The sequence below is a fragment of the Lacerta agilis genome, chromosome 1 (genome assembly GCF_009819535.1).
Source record: "Lacerta agilis isolate rLacAgi1 chromosome 1, rLacAgi1.pri, whole genome shotgun sequence".
NCBI lineage: Eukaryota > Metazoa > Chordata > Lepidosauria > Squamata > Lacertidae > Lacerta > Lacerta agilis.
The window spans coordinates 49,129,599-49,150,535 of NC_046312.1; the positions used below are offsets into that span (position 1 = coordinate 49,129,599).

The 20,937-nt window shown below is 44.2% G+C and overlaps 1 protein-coding gene across 1 annotated transcript in view; it reads right to left on the reverse strand.

Moving 5' to 3' along the window:
- Positions 1-2,763: 2,763 nt before the first annotated feature.
- The window catches only part of CREB3L1 (cAMP responsive element binding protein 3 like 1), an 80,190-nt gene continuing 62,016 nt past the window's right edge, over positions 2,764-20,937 (reverse strand). The window contains exons 6-12 of the mRNA XM_033149084.1: positions 19,530-19,679; positions 16,774-16,832; positions 14,052-14,120; positions 10,127-10,226; positions 8,584-8,704; positions 5,065-5,329; positions 2,764-4,305 (exon numbers count right to left, since the gene is read on the reverse strand). Coding sequence (XP_033004975.1) covers positions 4,269-4,305; positions 5,065-5,329; positions 8,584-8,704; positions 10,127-10,226; positions 14,052-14,120; positions 16,774-16,832; positions 19,530-19,679 — 801 coding nt within the window. The 3' untranslated portion in view covers positions 2,764-4,268. The remainder of the gene's footprint in view (positions 4,306-5,064; positions 5,330-8,583; positions 8,705-10,126; positions 10,227-14,051; positions 14,121-16,773; positions 16,833-19,529; positions 19,680-20,937) is intronic.

The window sequence follows — 20,937 nt, forward strand, 5'->3', positions numbered from 1 at the left end:
GAAGTTTATTGCTCTCAAAAGGAAAGTGCATCCAGGTCTGCCTACAATAAATTGAGCAGATTGAAAGAGCAATCCTATAAACCAGAATTTGCTACCATGACGACAGGGGTGCCACTGAAAGCAGGAGGGCTGGCAAAACCATTAGGTAAAGAAAGGAGGCTGCCATGGGCAGCTGATCTGGGCTGTTATGAAAGGACGGCAAATTACCCATTATTATTATTATTATTATTATTATTATTATTATTATTATTATTATTATTATCAGACTTTTAGCACCAAGGAAGCTGAGAGCCACTTGGTGAATTCTCTGCCTCAAGTGCCAATACAGTATAACTTGACTGGCCTTGGGGATTCTGGTCCTTGACCTGGGCAAAAGGAGGATCATTTTTTTGTTCTGCATCAGGCAGAGAATTTGTCACTTAAAGAGAACCAGCTTACTGGGCATTCACTCCGTTTTGTTTATGGTGAGGTTAGACGTTGTGTCAAACAAGTGTTATTCCATACTTTCCAGGGCATTTCCCCATCACTTTCCTTACTGAAAAAAAAAACAGTCTTGGGGAAAAGCCCATTTGTTGTGCAGGAACTCCAAATCAATTCTACTTGCATGAACTGAGTTTATCACTGAATCATACCTGTGTCTCAGGCCAGCCCTGGAAAGTAGCGTCCCATTTGCACCTTCTCAACAATCTGTAATGAATGCAGCTTCTCACATTTTAAAAATGTCAAAATAGAAAAAGATCCCTCTTGGATCAGACCAAAGGCATGTGTAGTCCAGCATCCCTTTTTCCGCTATGGTCAACCACATATCACTGAGAAGTCCACAAGCAGGAGACAACGGTGAAATTGACAGCTGCCGAAGACCTAAGGTCCCAAAATTCATGTGTCAATAAATTGATAGGTCAGCAAAGCAAGTACATTTGGATTTGAGGGTCACTATACCAAAAAGTTTGGGAACTGTTGCACTACAGGACCAAACAGGAAGTGCTTCCAAAGCTGAGGCTTCATCCTACTTACGGTACACACAGAAGATATAAAGTACTCTCACCACCCATGTCTGAAACCAGTAGTTTCCTATAGGTGACAGAGGTCTGACAAGGATGTGCAACTCCCTTCTGTAAAAGCTTTCCCTTGATGTCGTGAGTACAGTATTTGTTATTGCAGAATGGAAAGGGGAAGAGGGCCATTTCAAGAATGAAGTGTCATTCTAGCTGCCGGAGGTTTTAATGTGAGCAACAAATGCAGATTAATATACATTAAACCCAGTAGTTAGATTGCTGCTTATGAAAATAGTCTATATATTTCCCCTAAGAGCTTGTTCACATTTTACGGTGGAAAAACCAAGTAATTTCTCCAGGACAATATTTTTAGATTACTGGGTGGGTGTAGTGCTGGAAGACTATTGGAATATTTTGACGTGGGTCCTTACTTACATGTACATGTTCGCAGTCTAATACAGTGGTACCTCGGGTTACAGACATTTCAGGTTACAGATGTTTCAGGTTACAGACTCCGCTGACCCAGAAATAGTACCTCGGGTTAAGAACTTTGCTTCAGGATGAGAACAGAAATCGTGCGGCAGCAGCGGGAGGCCCCATTAGCTAAAATGGTGCTTCAGGTTAAGAACAGTTCCAGGTTAAGAACGGACCTCCAGAACGAATTAAGTTCTTAACCTGAGGTACCACTGTATTCCCAAGGCTCTGATGGAATCTGGCTATACCAGAGGTGGGGAACTTTTCCAGTCCTGAGATCTTCCCAGGAACCACATCCCATTGGTGGGTGGGCCCAAAGACAAAAGAGGCGGAGCAAATATCACTGTTACCTTTGTACAGCCCTGCTTCTTCTCCATCCAGACAAGCAAGAGGCATTACTCGGGTTCAAAGACACATTCCAGCCAGGCAGAAACACTCTCTGAGGAAGTGAAATGGGGCCAGCTGGTATGGCTGCACAGCAGGAGTGGCCTGGGAGTTAGTCCCAAGGGCTGCACAGAGAGACCTTGAGGGCCTGTTTGGCCCCTAGGCTGAGACTCCTCACCCCTGGGCTGAAGTAGTGCATTTTCAGAGAAGACCTTTCAAAGGTCACAGCTTTTAGGACATTTATTTACTGGGCTTTTAGAACTCCTATGCATGTTGGATTCCTCCTTCCACATTTTATCCTCACAACAATCCTGTGAGGTAGGTTAGACACATTTGATTTCCTTGAGAAATTGCTTTGTATTTGCAATTAGTCTGGAGGAAGACCCAGGTGTTCCCTCCAGGTCATGCAGCTACCATTGCTGGGAGCCTGGAATTTGCTTTTATTTTTATTAGGTCTTTTTAAAAAAAAAATTATTGTGATTTTGTACTGTGAACCGCCCTGAGTATAGAGCGTTGTGGAAATTTAATAGCAGCACATATTTTATTTGCTTGTTTTGAAAAGCAAATGTGCTTTTCTCCTACCAGCAAGGATAGTTCCATGCAACAAGATTTCTTCCTCATCTATTATATTATAAGTATATTATATTATAATGATATTATTATAATACAATAGCTACCGGGGTATTGCTATCAGAATGATAGATCTAGGAGGGAAGCTGCTGTCATCATTCCTCAGTAATTAACATTTCTGTATAAGCCCTCAGAGAAACATTGCTCAGCTCAGAGACCTCTGCTCACAAAGGGAGAGCACAGCTATTATTCGGTGAGTGATGGCAGGCCTGCACTTGCACTGAGATTTGCTAAATTAATAACCCCTCAATTAAATAATGAAGAATCCGAACAACAGATCTGATGCTGCATCTTTTTTTTTTAATTTTGCTGCTCCAAAGCAATTGCAGAGCTAGTAACAGGAGGAAAAGAGTGCTATATTTAAAAAGAAAACTAGGCAAAGAAGAGCTGCTAGACTAAGAGGAAACGGCGATCTGCAAAGAGAGGAAGTTCATAGAGGCCAAGCTCGCAATAACTCTTAATAAAATACAATACAGAAAATAGGATCTGAGAGTCTCCAAAATACAATATCTTAAGGGATTGGCAATAATACAAAATAAGGTTCATTATGTACAAACAATTTCTGCTTTTGGTCTCTGTACAACCATGTGAACTTGAGGCACGCATGGACTATGCCCAGGAGCATGTCTAACTATGGAACAGTGGTTCTTTATGCTGGTTTTGGGTTGGGACAGAGAAGGGTGCTTTAGGGGTGGGGTGGGGAGGCTGCAGCGGTATGTGTTTGTCCCTGGTGGACTTGACTGGAGAAGAATTGCTCTGAAGGATCTCTCCATGCCTATATAAACTTTGGAAAGGAAAGCCATGGCTGCAGTTTGCTGACTTTTACATCTGCCCCAAATGTCACCAGGAAACGTTAAATGAATGGGGGCATGCAAGGAACATACACTTGTCCCTACCATCTCTGCAGTCTCGTGTTTTAAAGGGGGAAATCATAGGTAAAAGGAGAAGTCCTTGAGGTGGCTTGTCTAGAGAAAACTGAATGAAAGACTGTCCGCAAAGAGGGTCAAGAACTGGGATAAGATTTATTCCCAGGCAAGTGTGTTCCTCATCACAGAGGAAGTGATTCATGGGGGTGCTTTGTGAACTTTGTTTAATGTTTGATTGGGGGGGGGGAAGCCTCCTTTGAATAATATTTTTTCTTTTTCTCTTATCTGAGCATTTAACTGTCATATGTCTCTGCCTTTGGAGTCTCTACATTTTTTATGTAAAAATAAGTCACAAAGTAGAAATTTAGCTTTTTCTGACACGGAGGCAGACACGCTGGGGAAAATTTATATAGTACAGATTTGTGTGCCAAGAAGTTGGTAACTTTTGGTGACATATTGCAGAGAGGGGAAAGAACATAACTAGTGGCCATGGTGATTGTGAGTTATGAGGTAAATTAGAGGGCTGACTGAGGCTTCTGTCCAAGTTGCCAGACACTATCCCTGATTGTGGGGAATGCAATTTTGACACTGGGAATCGAGTGTATAAGAGGCGGAGCTCAGGGCCAATTTGGAGATGTCTAAATGGAACATCCTCTCTCATGTGCTGTGCAATCCTATGCATGTTTTTGCAGAAGGAAGTCCCATTCTCACCAATGGACCTTCTCCACTAGTAAGTACGTCTAGGGTTGCAACCCACGCCCGTTACAGTGTAATCCTACATATGCTTACTCAGAAGCTAGTCCCACCAAGTTCAATGGGACATGCTCCCAGGTAAGCATGCATGGAATTGCAGCCTTAACCAGGCATCTACTAAAGGATCCTGCATCCAGATGGAAGAGGCCCCGAGGGTTGGCAGCTGCTACAAGTATTCAGCTGCATCACTGGAGGTTCTGCCTCTGCAGAAAGAAAGAAAAAAAGTACCAGTCAGTCATTTTGTCACCTGCTATGCCTTTCTCAACTCTGGCCTCTGATAAGTGCTCTGTTGTTTGCCCCCCCCCTCCTCCTCATCAACATTTTATATATTTATAGCCCACTTTCCCCCCAGAACTGGAATTCAAGATGGCTCACAAAAAATTAAAAGAAACACAGATAAAACACAAAATCCTTTGTTCTCTTTTTCAGGTTGGCTAGCGAGGTGCCTTGTAAGATTCTCCTATTTCCTTATTTCTCGCCGTCTTCAGATGTGAACCGTCACAATCTTTGTTGTCAGTTGAGTTTCTCTTTGCCTGGACCAAGGTTTCCCAAACTTGGGTCTCCAGCTGCGTTTAGGACTGCAGTCCCCATCACCCCTAGTAGCTTGTACTGTAGAGCTTGAGACCCAAGTTTGGAAAACCCTGGACCATAGCTCAGGGTTAAGAGTGTATGCTGTGCACACAAGAGGTCTCAGGGAAGGGTCAGAAACTTTAGGTTGATGGTTGCAAACTGAGAAGAAAAAACACAGCCTGCCCTTGTGACTCTTGAAGACTGCAATCAGCAGTGATGTTATGGTGTGGAAATAAACACCATGAGTGGCTGATGTCTGCAGATCTGTTAAAAACACAGGAGTAGTGGTTTTCTTTAAAGTTGGCAACCCTGCTTAGACTGCACATTGCATTTCAGAGATGGAATATAGCTGGTATGAGCTGGAAAGAGACGGAAGCCCCACATCCGCTTACCTCTCCTGGAATTGCTTCTTGGGGTTAGTGAGAGCTGAGCTGGTCTGGTTCTGATCTGGCCCCTCCTGGTGGGGTTTGTGCAGGTATTTGGCTGTTTCATGGGCCACAGCCAGGGGGCTGTGCACATGCTCCTGAGGTCGCTGTTCTTCACTTTGGCTTTGGTCAGCCTCCCACTTGTCAGGATGCTCCACAGAGATGAAGGAGCTGTAGCCTTCCTCGAGGGAGCCCCCGTGCTCATCGTAGAACAGAAGGCGCCGTGACTGAACTGAAAAGGGAGAGTTTTGTTAAGGGCTGAGAACAGGAACTTCATGGGGCTGTTCCTAGCCCACTCCCATGTGCCAAGTCATGTAGATAAAGCCAGTCACAGAATATAGAGACATCTTGACCATCACACACAAACGCATTGCAAGGCTTTGCATTCCCTCCCCTTCTTGTTCTTAACAGCTACACAGCAAGCAGAAATCTAGCAGAGGTGAGGCATTCATCTGCTGCATCTGCATAGGAGTAAAAGCTGCACACCTTCCATTTCTGCCTGTCATGCAGTTCCTGGAGGCTAAGAAACCAGGCCAGAAAAAAGTGGCAACTGTAAGAAAACTTAGTTGTCGGATACCTGCCCAATATTATTCACTAGAGTGAATTCAGTGGGCATGTTTTCATAGGAGACCTATATAGTTCCACTTTCAGGTCCCATAATTTCGGGACAAAGAAACAAAAACACTTCTTCCTAAAATCCAGCTGTGGGACCCAACATTTATTTTTCATAAAATGGTGTCATGTGATCATAATACATCCCAAAACTATATGAAAATGTTTTCTGACCACCGGCGGATCCCTTTGACACCAGAGTTGGGGCCAAGTCTACATATTGCAGGCCTTCCAAATAAGATTCTGCAAAACAACACCCTTATGGTAACAACTTCTTCACTCTGTGGTCATGATGTGCAGTGTTACTTCCATGTGGATGCTGTAAGTAGAATATACCAAGCCAATACCAGAGATTCTTGGTGGCCACTACAGAGTGGAGAAGTTGCCACACAGAAGCTGTGATTTATAGGCTGCTGCTTTGTTTGGGCAAAGAATGTGCAGCTAAAGGCAGCACCTTTGAACATGACATCTGTACCTTTAAGGAGCAAATAAAATCCTACCTCTTCGCAGCCCCATGCCTGTATTTAAACAGAGCTCAGCCTGATCAGTGTTTGAATGGGAAGCCTACATAGGTTGTTCCAGCTTTTTAAGGGATGGTTGGGATACAAAAGCAATAAGGAAAAAGCACTACTAAAACTGCCACTGAGGCTATAAAACAGACTATCCCAACTGCTTGAGGGCTTTAAAACAGGCCATCTGTTCTGTTCAGAGAGAGAGAGAGAAAGCTATTCTTCCTCCCTTCAAGGCTTTCAGCTGGTCTGGCTACCCAAGGGCCAATATACACATTGCAGCTGCCTCCCTACTGAGTGTTGGCTGAGCCATAAACAAACAACTTAGGTCTGGTTGTGGCCTCCATGCTGACAGGCTTTAAAGCAGACCATCCTGCCTATGGCCGTACAGAACAAAAGGGTACCAGCTGTTAGGAGGTTATTGGAGATTTTAAATCCTACCCATTCCAAAATGCCAGCTCAGTTGAGATGAGGAAGCACTTAGACCTAGTGCTCATGAACAGCAGATAGGTTGGTAAGCCAGTGTCTGGACTGTAGCATTTCAGACTGCAGGTGAGGCCTTAACTGAATAAATAATTCTTATGTACTTATTTAATATTTCCCCCACCCATTCCCAATGAGCTAAGAGCAGCATACAAGATTCCCTGGCACCAGTAGTGAATCACAACAACCCTCTGTGATAGATTAGGCCGAGAAATATTGACACTGTCAGGTTTATGGCTGACTGTGCTACATTAGGGACTTTAAGCAGGCAAAATATGTGCTCCCTTTTCCATGACATCTAATTTTCCACAAAGAGGAAATCTGTATGAAGGAGAAAGCTAGCGTGGTCAGGGAGTAACAAAGGAAGCTGCCTTATCTGAGGGCTCAATGGACAATGAGGCTGACCCGGTACAAGGCAGCTGCCTGTGTTTCTCCTTGGCTAGCTAGCTCTCTATTTACAGAAGCATTGCATAATGTCAACCCCCTTCCCAAGTATACTCCTTATACAATCTAAAGTGGTACAGCCCACAGGCTTATGTGGGAACCAGGCCCTTGTTTCCAGCTTGTCTTTCTGTCTGTGTTAAGGAGACTCATTAGCCTCCGTCTGTGTTAAGAAGACGCATCAGAGGGCTGAGTTGGAGTGACAGATATAGGCCCCATTTGCACATTAAAGCAGTATCATACTACTTTAAACCATCATGGCTTCCCCCAAAGAATCCTGGGAAATGTAGTCTGTTAAGGGTGCAGAGGGTTATCAGGAGACCCCCTATTCCCCTCCAGAGCTACAATTCTCAGAGTGGTTTAACAAGCAATGCCTCTTCCCAGAGACCTCTGGGGGTTGCAGTTTTGTGAGGAGAGTAGGAGTTTCCTAACAACTCTCAGCACAATTTTAAAGGCAGGCTGAGAGTGAACAAATGAACTGGAAGATCACATGTTTATTTGAATTTGGGTTTTATCTTCCAAGGTCAAGGAGACTTCCTGGCTAATTGGTTTACTTCCCATGGTGGGAGGAACAGCAGAAGAAGCATCTGAGTCTGAGGAAGAGAAGGAGAGTGAATCCTTTAAAAGGCAAATGAGGCTTTACTGTACAGCTAGGCCATAGGACCATGTAAAGAATAAACTGGAGCAAGCAGCTCTGGAGGAAAGGTCACTCAGGAAACAAGAGCAATGTATCACTCTAATCTGTGTTTCCCAAACTTGGGCCGTCAGCTGTTTTTTTGGACTACAACTCCCATCATCCCTAGCTAGCAAGGAATGATAGGAATTGTAGTCCAAAAACAGCTGGAGACCCAAGTTTGGGAAACACTGCTCTGTTCAAATGATACACTCTTGTAAATAAAACAAACCACAGGGACAAGACTGGCTGTGTACACAGCATACATTTAAAGCACGTCCCCACCCAAAAAAATCCTGGGAGCCGTAGTTTGCCTTTCACAGGCCTATAATTCCCAGCATCCTTAAACTACAGTTCCCAGGATTCCTTGGAAGAAGTCATGTGCTTTAAATGTATGGTACATATGCAGCCTTTGATAGAGCTACCCTTAAGACAGAAGGATAATCTGCACCATCTCAGGAAATGTCTGGATGGATTCAGCAGTGACTTGGGGTAGTTCTGGCTCTTCAAGAGGGCTTTAGTAACTACAGTGGTGCCCCACTAGATGAAAAACTCGCTAGACGAAAGGCATTCGCTAGCGGAAGGCTGTCTTGCAAGACAAATTTGTCAATGGGCTTGCCTCGCAAGACGGAAAAAAAAATTTCCCCGTCAAACCGCTATTTTCCCGTTGGTGCTTCGCAAGACGAAAAATTCGCTATATGACAACACTCGCAGAACGAATTATTTTCGTCTTGCGAGGCACCACTGTATTAGTAATATTTGACTCACTTTTACTGGTTGTGTATATGTCTGGCGTTGGAGCTGTTTTTACTGTCTGCGATGTTGAAGAGAATTCTGGGAGACACGGCATTAGGGAGCCCAGAACCAGAACAAAGCACAAAACGAGGACCTGTGGAGGAGATGTGGCAGAAATAGTGCAGTCAACAAACAGGGTGTGGATATGTACATGAGTTCACACAGGTCAACAGAGGAGAAAAGAAGGAAATCAGAAACTATTACAGTACTGTGAAAATCAACAGAATTCAGTTGCTAAGCACATATTTACTTTAGTATTTAGTTTAGATGTGTGTACAGTGGTACCTTGGTTTGCATACATTTTGGATTACAAACTCCAAAGTGCGTGTCCCAGTTTGCAACCTTTTTTTAAAATTATGAACAAATTTTTTTGGGAGGCCCCATTGGCGAAAGCGCGCCTTGGGTTACAACCTGTTTTGGTTTACAAACTGACCTCCGGAACGGATTGTGGTTGTAAACCAAGGTACCACTGTACTTATTCCATTAAAATCCCAAATGCCAATATGATAATTGCAAGCAAACCAAACCACCTGAAATCTGAATATTATTACATTCAAGTTTTAAAACAAATTATTTACTCCATTTCTGTTCTCCAATGAGCTTGGGGCTGCATACATTACCCCCCCCCCCGGTTATTCTCACAAGAACCCTGTGAGGTAATAAGCAGAGAAAATAGTAATTGGTCCAATATGAGCTTAGTGGCTGAGTGGGAATGGAAACTGGATGTCCCTGGTCCTAGACAGACACTTTAACCACATATAGAAGAAAAGTAGGAGAAACAAAATTCAGAGACCACTAAACTAAAACATGTCATTCTTGCTCAGGGGTCCCCAAACTTACCCGGCCTTGGGCCAGTTCCTCCGGCACTGATTGTGCGGCGGGCCAGAGGGCGGGGGAGCGCATGCCCATACGTGTGCACACTCGCTTTTTTTGATGCACTTCTGGCGCAGCACGGCGCTGGAAATAGCTTGTGCGCATGTGCAAGCATCATTTGCGGCACACTTCCTCGTCGGCGCAGTGCCGGAAATAGCTTGTGCACGTGTGCACAGGCCTCCACAGACCCGAAAGTGCGCCGGAAATGACGCTTGCGCGTGTGCACAAGCTATTTTTGGCCCCGCTCCAACCTGGAGATGGGCAACTGCACCGTGCCACGCCAGTAATAGCAGGCGGCGGGGACCGCACAATTGGCTCGTGCGGGCCGCATCTGGCCCGTGGGCCTTAGTTTGGAGATGTCTGTTCTTGCCCATAGAAGGCTGACACCTCCCCCCCCCCCAAGCAGGACTTGTGATTTGTCTAGCTCCAAACAAAACATGAACTGTAACAAATGTTTCTTCTTGGATTACTACTCTTGGGTTTGTCTGGGGGAAACAAACCACAAATCTGGTCAAATGGGTCAAACACCGTCCAAGTCCAAGACCACCGGGGGGGGGGAGGGGGAAATGAGATATATGTACACAACGAAGAAATAAAGTTCCGGATTTAAGTAACAAAGGAATGGATAGCATGCAGACCTTACCATCAAGCAGGTCCCTGTCTGTGTGGAAGCCATTTTATATGGCCTAGAAACTTTCCCTGCTACCAGAGCTTGCAGCTTTTGTAGTTGCTGGAGGAGAGTCCTATGAGAGAGCAATTTATTTATTTTTACATTTAAAAGAAACTGTTTTTTAAAAATCAGAGAAACAAACAAACAAACAAACAAACAAACAAACAGAAAGACATCCAAAGACATTACAAATTCAGAAACTTAATTATTATTTAATTATTATTTACTGAATGTATATACTGCCCTATACCTGGAGGTCTCAGGGCGGTTCACCCTGAGCTTAATACTTTCAATGTTCTTTTTTCCAGAAATACTATATGCACTATGTAAGATATGAAATGTAACAATCAATTAAATGTTCTGCTGCAGATGTAAGCATGTCAGAAGAATCCTTACTTGAAGAAGTCGCGCAAATGAGATGCTCCTTTAGCTAACGCTACATATTTACAGACCCTTTCAACATTTAACATAGAAACTATCTTACAAACTGCTCTACCATGGAAGGGTGTGCACACCTGCAGTAGCAGGTTAAATGCCTATTTTTGTTAAACCCCAAAAATGTCAATATCCTTTGGGATTAATGCCTGAAAACCTCATTTGTCCATAGGTATAATGCTGGGGGCTTCCCTCCAGTAGCTGCTATCTTTTAAAAAAAACAGTGTGAACAGTTTGAGGCTGTGACATAATTACTGCTGCACGTAGTGAACCATGGATTCAGACTAGAGCTGGATTAGAGTATGTAGACCTGGGAACCATTTCAGAATACTGTATATTCTGGCGTATAAGACTACTTTTTAATCCAGGAAAATATTCTCAAAAGTCGGGGGTCGTCTTATACGCCAGGTGGAGAATCTGCGGTCGAGTATATCTCAAACTCTTTATTTTAACTGGAAAAGTTGGGGGTTGTCTTATACGCCCAGTCGTCTTATACGCCGGAAAATACGGTAACTGCTTTGATGCACACAAACAGTAGTACCAGGAGAGGAAGGAAGAGTGAGACAGGGCGGGGAAGATCAATTTTTCCCAAATACAACCAACAATAAACGGAACTCCAGAATTCATGGGAGAAAGGGTTCATAAACTGAACCCAGGGGTTCATAAATTGTCCAGCAGATGGCAGTCACCAACCACCAACATAGCTACTTTAGCTACTGAAAAGCAGAGAATATGCTCAACACTTCCAGGGTCTCTAGGGAGCGGCATCAAGCCACAAAGGTAGGGTCAGAAGCTGCTGTTAGGCAATCAGAGGAAATGAGTGTGACAAAGAGTCTCTGAATGAGGGCAGGGAGCTCAAGTGCAAGGTCAAGTGTGGTGGCAAGATTAAGTGAGGGGATAGGTCCTGGATAACAGGGTCACTGATGATAGTTTCCCCATTTGGTTGAAGTCTTGCAGATTACAGAAAGCTCTGTGCCTGATGGGAAGAGCCTGGGAAGGGAGCATCTAAGGCTGATTACACAAGGACATTAAGCAAACCATGCTGGGAAGCTCCTCGAGAAGTGCTTTATTCCTGCACTATTCATGCATATGCTGATCACAAAGGAATGCCTAGTTCTGCCCACAGAAGAAACTTGGGTGAATTTCAGAGCGCAAATAAGCCCATACCGTTTGTGACTAACAGGCGAATGCTGGAAAGAGAAGACCAGGTCCTGTTTCTGCATTGCAGTAGCCAATGTGGTTCCCTTCGGATGTTGTGGACTACAACTCCCATCATCCCAGACTGTTAGCTATGCTGGAGATGATGGGAGCTGTAATCCAGAATATCTGGATGGCACCACATTGTCTTCCCCTGGCAGAAAGTCAATCCTCTATAAAGAAAAGTCAGTACTCCTGGGTCCTTCTTCCTTCTCAGCACCTCTTGGTGTGGATAATACATTTGTAAAGCTGAAAAAGCTATTCATGTGACCCCAGCCTGTGGGCATGCGTGGAGAAAAAGAGTGAAAGTAGAGCACAGTAGCCTAGTCTAGGATGTAAAGGTGTTGCCCCCAAACCTGCCGTCTTTTGCATATGTTTTATGTGCTGTGACTTTGTTTGGTTTTTGGCCCTTCATGGGAGGCTAGGCAAAACTTCCGGTCCCTCCTGTTGTCTTCTCCCATTGCTACATGAAGCGGATATTTTGTCTTCTCCATAAGCATCAAAGGAAACAAATTCCTTGGACAGAGATTCTGCCAGATGGGAACAAGGGGGCCTCAAGGATTGTTCAGGCAAAAGCCCAGCTCATGGCAAGAAGCGATATCTGCTTCTTTGCTATGGCAAGTGTGGTGCCTTAGAGGGGGTGGCACCACTCCAGAACCTAAACCAGAACCGTACAGAGACAACCCTCCCCCAGATTGTGAACAGAGGGGGAAACGCACAAGCTTGTGTCAGTCCGCCGGACTAAGGAGCTATCACATCCACACCACATATTTTAAGCACATGGCTCCCACCAAAGAATCCCAGGAACCAGGGGCGTAGCAAGGGGGTGGTGGGCCCCCTGTAGCGCCCTGGGGATGGGGTGACACTCTGGGCGTGGCCCCGCCCCCGCAATCCCTGCCTCCAGCCAGCAGCGAAAAAAACTGCTGAAAGAGGGGGCTTTCCCCTTTTCAGTGGCTTTTTTCGCCACTCCGCTCCCTGCGGTGGCGGGAAATGGAGAGGGGTGGACCAGCAAGGAGGGGTGTCACCCCCCTCGCTGGCCCAACCCCTCTCCATGCCCCGGGACAGCTCCGCTTAGGGAGCGCAGCAGCAGAAAAACCCGCTGCGCTCCATGAGCGGAGCCCGCGGGGAAAGGAGAGGGGTGGGCCAGCTGGCCCGGGCAGAGGCATCGCTCCGTGCGCATGCGTCATGACGTCATGTGCACAGAGCGATGCCCCGCCCCCAGTGGTGCCGCTTGGCTTGCCGCCCCCGGCAGCCCAGCAGCTAGCTACGCCCCTGCCAGGAACTGTACTTTCCCCCTCAGAGCTACAGTTCCCAGGATTCTTAAGAGGAAGCCATGTGCTTTACATGCAGATGTGGCCTTTGAATCTGGGGGCAGCAGTTTAGCATTCTGTTCCCAGCCTATTTGTTGCTAACAGGCCTGCCATAAGAACTCCCCTAAAACTGCTCCTCGTGTAGCTGCCAGACTCTTTTCTAAGCTTTCATGTCTCTAGGTAACACTCTCCACACCTCAAAGAACATAGAAAAGAGTTTCATTTAATGTAACCAAAGGGCCTCAACCACTCAGTCAGCATAGAAGGCCTGGGGGGAAAGTAGAACTCCACACAGTCCCCTGTTCCTTCAGGCATCTTGATTGGCTTTGAGCTCAGCTGGTTGTGTTTTTTGCTTCCCCCTCCCCCCCATAAAACCCTTCCAAGAGATAAGCTTCTAATCTGGACATGTGGCTGGTGAAGTTCAGCGACTGAGCCAGGACTGACTTCCTTGCTCCCTTCAACTCAGTCCCACTTAACCATCGTCCCGGTCGCTGACTCTTGTTCACCATGGCCTGTTCCTCACCCTTGACTATATAGAATGCTTCCCGGGATAATGATTCCAGCTTATACCTACCTGACCTTGGCAAGCACTCTCCCTAGAAACCAATCTACGATTAATTTCACTTCAGCTGTCAGCCAGTTGGTCCCAAGGCCAGGCAAGCTACTGAGAGAAGGGCAGGCTCTTGAGAACAGGAGGAAATGGTCCACTCAGAGGTGCCCCCATCTGCACCTCCATCTTTCAAAAGTTCCTTCCTGGCTGTCATAACACAAACATTCCTCATTTGCTAACCAAACCCAGCTGACTAGCTGCTGCTGCTGCTGGAAAAATAAAGTTATACTTCGGGGTAAGCCAAAGTCCGCCAAGAAATCTCTTCTCTTTTTGTTCCCAGCCTTCCCCTGACCTCCCTTGCTTGGCACCATCCTTCAGTCAAAGATCAAATGTGGGTTCTCCTCACCTGTTTGCATTTTCTAAGGTCTCTACTTTCTTCCACAGTTCATTGTTCTCAGATGTATAACTTTCAACCCTGGAGAAGTAAAAACAAGCCCCATTTTAGAAATAAAGAAATCCGTCAGCCTGATGCACACACACCTCCAAAATCTCATCCTTAAGAGCCAACCTAGATGCAGCTATGAATTGCAGTGAACATTCACAGTTCTGTGATGTAAATAACAGCAGCAAGGAAGCTTCAGCAGTCCCCAAACGGTTAGAGTAGGGGAGAACTTTAACTCCTTCTGTGGCTATAATGGTCCTGACAAAATAGCTTCTCTGACATTGCAATCCTACACATGCCTACTCATAAGTAACCCCCCCCCCTTAGGTTCAACAGGATTTACTTTCAGGTGCATATAGCCCTGCTGCTGCTATTTACATTTCAAGAGAAGCTGCACTGGTGCCATTCTGGAAATCCTTGAAATGCAAATAACATATTTGGAGAGGCAATTTTATCAAGGCTGGCAGAAAGAGAGAGTTAGCCTTCCCTTCCCACTCCAGTCCCAAGGGTGCTCAGAATTCCCCTCAGATGCTCTTTGCATAACAAGAAACACTCATTTTTACTCTTGGAGGGAACTGATTTTCTAGATCCATTTCAATTGGTGTTTTAGGCCCGGTTTTGGTACTACTTCGGTTGCCCTGTGTTGGGAGAGAGATGAGAAACATGTCCCTGTTAATTCTCCTTGACTTCTCAGCATCAATCATGGTATCCTTCTGGAGTGGCTGTCTGGGTTCGGGGTGGGCTTTGCAGTGGTTCCAGTCCTACTTGAATGGTCATTTCCAGAGGTTCAGTTACAGGTAGGTAGCCGTGTTGGTCTGCCATAGTCAAAACAAAATAAAATAAAAAATTCCTGATGCTTTGGGAGTGCTATTTGGCCCCATGGAGCCTTCATTGTGGGGTTCCTCGGGGTTGGATTTTATCTCCTATGCTGTTTATTATCTACATGAAACCGCTGAGTGGGGTCATCCAGAATTTTGGATTACGTTGTCAGCAATATGCTGATGGCACACAGCTCTACTTCTCCTTTACATTTGCAGGGGTGGCAGTGGATGTGCTGGACCATTCTCTTGCGTTCGTTATGGACTGGATGAGAGCCAATCCAAATAAGACTTAGGCATTATTAGTGGGTGGTTCCCTAGAAAAGATGAATGGAAGGTGGTCTGCTCTTGGTAAGATTGCACTCCCTCTGAAGGAACATGTACATAGCTTTGGAGTTCTTCTGAGTCCACTGCTGTTGCTTGAGGCTCAGGTGTCCTCAGTGACATGTAATGCCTTCCATCAGCTTCAGCTGGTGGCTCAGCTCCACCCATATCTGAGCAGGGATAGCCTAACGTCTGTCTATGCTCTGGTAACCTAGATTACTGCAATGTGTTATACTTGGGGCTGCCTCTGAAGACAGTTCCGAAACTTCAGCTAGTGCAGAATTCACTTGCCAGGTTGCTCACCAGGGCAAGACAGTTTGAGCATATTGAGCTGCCATATTTTGAAGAGCAAAAAAAGAGAGGACATATTTGCCAACTTCTACTTTTTAACTATGAATCACTTTGACAACTCTCATTTTACAAACCTATGAAAAAGAGGGCGTGTCCTGGAAAAAGAGGACACATGGCAACCCATAAACCAACCTGCAGCTGAAAACGTAGAAATCAGGGCTGAATAAGCCCTGTTTGTAGGAAGTATAATTTTATATTTTCTTATTCAGATTTATGGTATATGCCACCCTTCAACTGGGGGGCGGGAATCCAGGGCTGTTCACAAAAATACAACAAAATGCAATAAGAAACAAAGCTATTAAACAACCATTAATGGTAACATCAAGGTGTATTCCTGCTGTTCTTACATGGTGCCCATTGTGCAGAATATGTTGCAATAGACTCTTGTTATCTCCCATTTAGCATTTTTCTATGTACAAAGTTCTTAACAATTCTAATTGCATCTACCTTCACTATGGAACTGAGAAGTAGGTTAGGCTAAGTAGATGGTGACTGACCCAAAGTCATCCAATAAGCTTCATGGATGCTTATTGTAACAAAAGCTACTGCCCCATTCACTGATCCACGCTTCTCCCTCCCACTCCCTTTTTTCAAGGACGAGGATCAGTGAGATGGTGGTACCAGGCTATCCACGAAGAATAGCACATTTGTTATTGAATTCAAGGACACAGATTCAAGGACATCTCACCCAGCAGCAAATTCCTTTCATGGGAACAGGAACTAAGGAATTTGTGCTATAACAACTCTGGTTTCTCCTTCCATCTTCAGTAAGCTATTTGCAGTGCTTGGGAAAGCACACCGAAAGCTCAAGGGGTTTTGAACAGGCTGGTGGAGAACAATCTTTCTCCCTTGGCATTCGAGTTTTCATTTACATAATTGTTACATGGTGAAACGTTCGATTTCAGTGATATTGTTAAGCACATATCGTTTCATACATTTATTTATTAGATGTGCATCTTACTCTCTGGGTAGCTGGTGGACTTCTTGAATCATTAGATTCAAGACTTTGTCAACAGCACAACTCTTTCCTAAAGCAGGGACACATTAGGGAAGAGACTTAAGAGAATGTGCCGCTTCTGCAAGAGGGTCACGATGCTCCAGTAATTCTCATGATGCAGCCAAGTACAAAAGAAACTACTGATCTTACAAATCCAGAGTTAATGTAGCATGGAAGCTCAGAGAGAAGAACATACTTTTTCTCCAGACACTCCACATATTCTTTCTTCTTCCTGCGACTCTCCTGTGCAGAAATCTAAGGAATGAGGAATACCAATGTTAGAAATGCTAATGTAAGCTCCCGAAGAACAATTCCCATACAGTAACTCTCCAACCTGGCACCCTCTGGGTGTTTTGGACTACAACTCCCATCAGCCCCAGCCAGCATGACAAATGGTCAAAGATGATAGGAGGTCCAAAACAGCTAATAATAATAATTATAATAATAATTTATTATTTATACCCTGCCCATCTGGCTGGGTTTCCCCAGCCACTCTGGGCAGCTCCCAATCGAATATTAAGAACACAATACAGCATTAAACATTAAAAACTTCCAATAATAATAATAATAATAATTTATCTAGGAAGTATTTTGGTAGGGAAGGCTGTTCTAAGGGGTCAAAGTCAAACTAAATGTGATGTGAACAGCATCACCCACATTTCGTGTTGGTTTTTTTAAAAGAATTTAAAAGCAGCCACAGAGAAGCCCAATTTGGATCAGGGTCACAGGACTTGGGAGAGTTAACCCTTTCTACCCCACATCAAGGCGCTGTTCCCTTTGCTGTACAAAACCCTCAATGGTTACCTTGTGTGTGATATAAATTGGGGAAATGGCATGGGAGGAAAGAGTTAAAGACCCCTCTCCCAGCATCACAGCCCCAATCTCACATAAGAACCCTGCTGCTCTTTTAAATTAAAAATTGTGTGTGCGCACGCACTCACACACACACATATACAGAGGATAACCTGTAAATAGATTTTCTGTGTCATATCTAGTTTGGCCCTGAGGCAGGCCTCCTGTCACTACATAACTCTCCAGAGCGTTTTCGCATGTTCTTGCGCCAGCTGAAATGGGAACTGCATGTGAGCTGGGCTTCTGCTTTCTGTGCTCCTTCTATGTCACATGCCCACTGCGGTCATGGGGAGATGCACACAACAACAATTAATGAATTAATTAATATCCTGATTGTCTATTTTCATAATCAGAATCAGAAGGTCTTCCAAGAAAATATGCATTAAAAAGTATGGTGTGCTCTTAAGGTTTTCTGGCAACGGTTTCTGACATTAAATTCCTACTCTGTCCAATTGATCAGCCCTAAATTGGCTGCTGTGTCACAATCTGGGAAGGCCCGTAGGCTAGAGGTAGAGTACACACACTTTGCCTGCATAAGGTTCCAGGTTCAATCCCCTGTAATAATAATAATAAAAATCCTCTGCTTGAGACCCTGGATGGTTGTCCCAAGCAGAGCACGGAGCTAGGTGGGCCAATGATCTGATGGTGTATGCAAAGGATCTTCATGTGTTTGCGTGGCTGAGCTCATGCTTTGCACACCAAAGTTCCCAGACTCAGTTCCTGAAATTTCCAGTGGAAAAATTATGCCTCTATCAGGGCTGGAGATGCTTTTTGAGGTCACCCTAACATCCTGTTGTGAAAACTTACATGTTGCTGAATCAAACATTATGATCAGAATGCAAACCAACGTATAAGCAAGGGCTATGACTTAACTTCTTTGTGGATCAGAATTTCCCAAAGTGGCTGATTCATTTGGGCCAAATGGGCTGTATCTTTGTCTGAGTCACAACAGGTGACTAATGCATACTGTGGGCTCGTAATATGGGAACTTACATTGAGTGGGGATCCACAGTTACTATTTCATATCACTCCACAGACATTTGCTTGCTCATTTACCTAGGTGAGAAACAACTCTTTCTGGGCAATTAGCTGATGAGACTGACCACTCAAGAGGCCCATTATGCTCACAAAGTTACAAGCGAATGGGTAGTATGCTGCAAACAGTTTTGATGGAATGGTGCATTTATACTGATCTTCAAAGCTTTTTTAAATATATTAATAAAGGAATGGGGGGGAGGGGAAGAAGGGATGCCTAGTTTTCCAAATTCTCCAGCTAGAAGGTCCACGTGCTGCCATCACACTAGGCCGAACCATGGCTCAGTGCAAACACATGACTCCAGGAGAGGAGGTTCTTTCAGTTATACGGGCTGAGTCTTAGTCATGAAAATCATATATTGGGACAAGAGGACAAATAAACAATTAAGCATGATGACTCCCAGAGTGCAGATTGCAGCAGCTTTGCTCCTTCCAGCTTCCTTTGCTGCTGTGCCATGCTGAGATAAGTCATCGTTTGGCTTAGCATGTCATACAAACTCAGGCCCGTGTTTTAGCTCTCACAAAAAAGCACAAACCATAGGACAAATCTTAGTTACAGCTGTGGTTAGTTTGGAGAGAGCTAAACTATGAGCCTGGGCTTCAACAACATGGTAGACCAGGGGTAGGCAACCTAAGGCCCATGGGCCGGATGCAGCCCAATCACCTTCTCAATCTGGCCTGTGGACAGTCAGCATGTTTTTACATGAGTAGAATGTGTGCCTCTATTTTCCTTCCCTTTATCTGCTGTTGCCCTTGTGTCAATTTTTAGATTGTAAGCTCAGCAGGGCAGGGCCCTGTCTCCATGAGCAAGAATGAACAACTAAATAAATCATCCTTCTCATCAAAAACTGTGATGTTGAAAATGCCCTTGATTTTTTTTAAAAAGAACTTCTTCAAGTTCTAGATCTAGAAAGCTTATGGCAGCATTCAAAGCCCTATCACTACACAGATTTAATTTTACCTGGCGAAGCTCAGATGAGGCAGCAAGTTAAAGAAGCACGATTACATTAATCAAACACACACACAAACACTCCTGATTTTTCCCAATTCAGTGGAATTATAGACCTTGTTCTTGATCTTTCGTCTAACTCTTTTCAGTGCTTTCTCCTCTGCTTTGGTGAGAGGCAGCTTGGTTGGGATGGGATAGCCCTCGGCAACCAGGGTACGTTTCTCCTCCTCGGTTAGGAGCAGGGGTCCCGAGGTCCCTTGCAATTTCTGTAAGTGAAAAGGAAAAGCAGCAACATTTTCAGAATTCGTATCAACAATCCCACCCCTAACTTTCCCCTGCAAAAAGAAGGGCCTTGCCCCCAAAGTCACTATTGTACCGCTTGAAATTTGGGGTTGATATACTGCTTTGATGTGGGGGGGGAAGCAGCATTCCTCATTACCACAACCTGAAAGTTACATTAATGGCTTTGCATCATGAAACTCCAAATCTCCAGGCAATATGAGAACTGTAAAATCTAAGGCAACAACAACAACAAAAAACCCATGCATGACAGAGGTCAGTGTAAATGCCTCTTGGCTGTCTCCTAGCACAGACCTGGGTCATGGAGCCTGAGCTCCCACAGCCGCTGCCTGCCATGAACCAGCATTCACAGGATAGGCAGCAACTGTAGCAGATATGCTCTATGTTTATGACAATATTTTACTCTCTTGCTAACTATGCTGTTTTAAATGTGCATTTTTTTATTTGACTTCCTTTAGTAATGATTTTTTAGAAATGTTTTAGATAAAAAAAATTTTTTTACTGCATTAATTGTGCATTCTGTAGTTTAACTCCATTGTAATGTTTTATTTTGAAATCTTTACGGTAATATTTTAGTTTCCTGTTGCTTTGAATGTATACTTCATGTTTAACTTTCTTCTGTTTTGTTTTATTCTGTTATGTTTTATTTGATGTTTTAATGTTTAATATTGTAAACCACATTGCAATTCCCCCCCTTAAAGATATAAAGCGTTATAGAAATAAAATGAATATGAATAATAAGTAAGTGCCTTAAAATAGCTCCTTTGCCAGTAGTTATGAATGATTTCAGCATCACGCTTAGAGACAGGTGAATCTGCCAGTTTCACTTTCTCATTTTTCCAATCTTAAGTCCAGCTTGCCCCATTTCTACATTAGTTTGCAATTTAAAAAAACAACATTTTGCACAAAAAATCATACAAATTTTTGTGTGCATTTAAATGTACTTTTGTCTACTATATGCATTTTGCAAGCAAATTTTCCTGACTTTTTGCACAATATTTTAACTACTATGCACATTTTTAATATGCATATTTTGTTGAGAGAACTCCCGTTGCAAAATTCTGAGGAGTGTGAGTTTCGAAGGGCAGACACATTTCCGTTTGTGCGTTGGTTCAGAAAGTGCAAATTGGGAAAGTTCACACTTAAGATGCAAACCATTTTATTTCCTCCTCCATCCTTGTCACAATCCTGACCTGTCACACATTCCCGTTGTGCACCTTATTA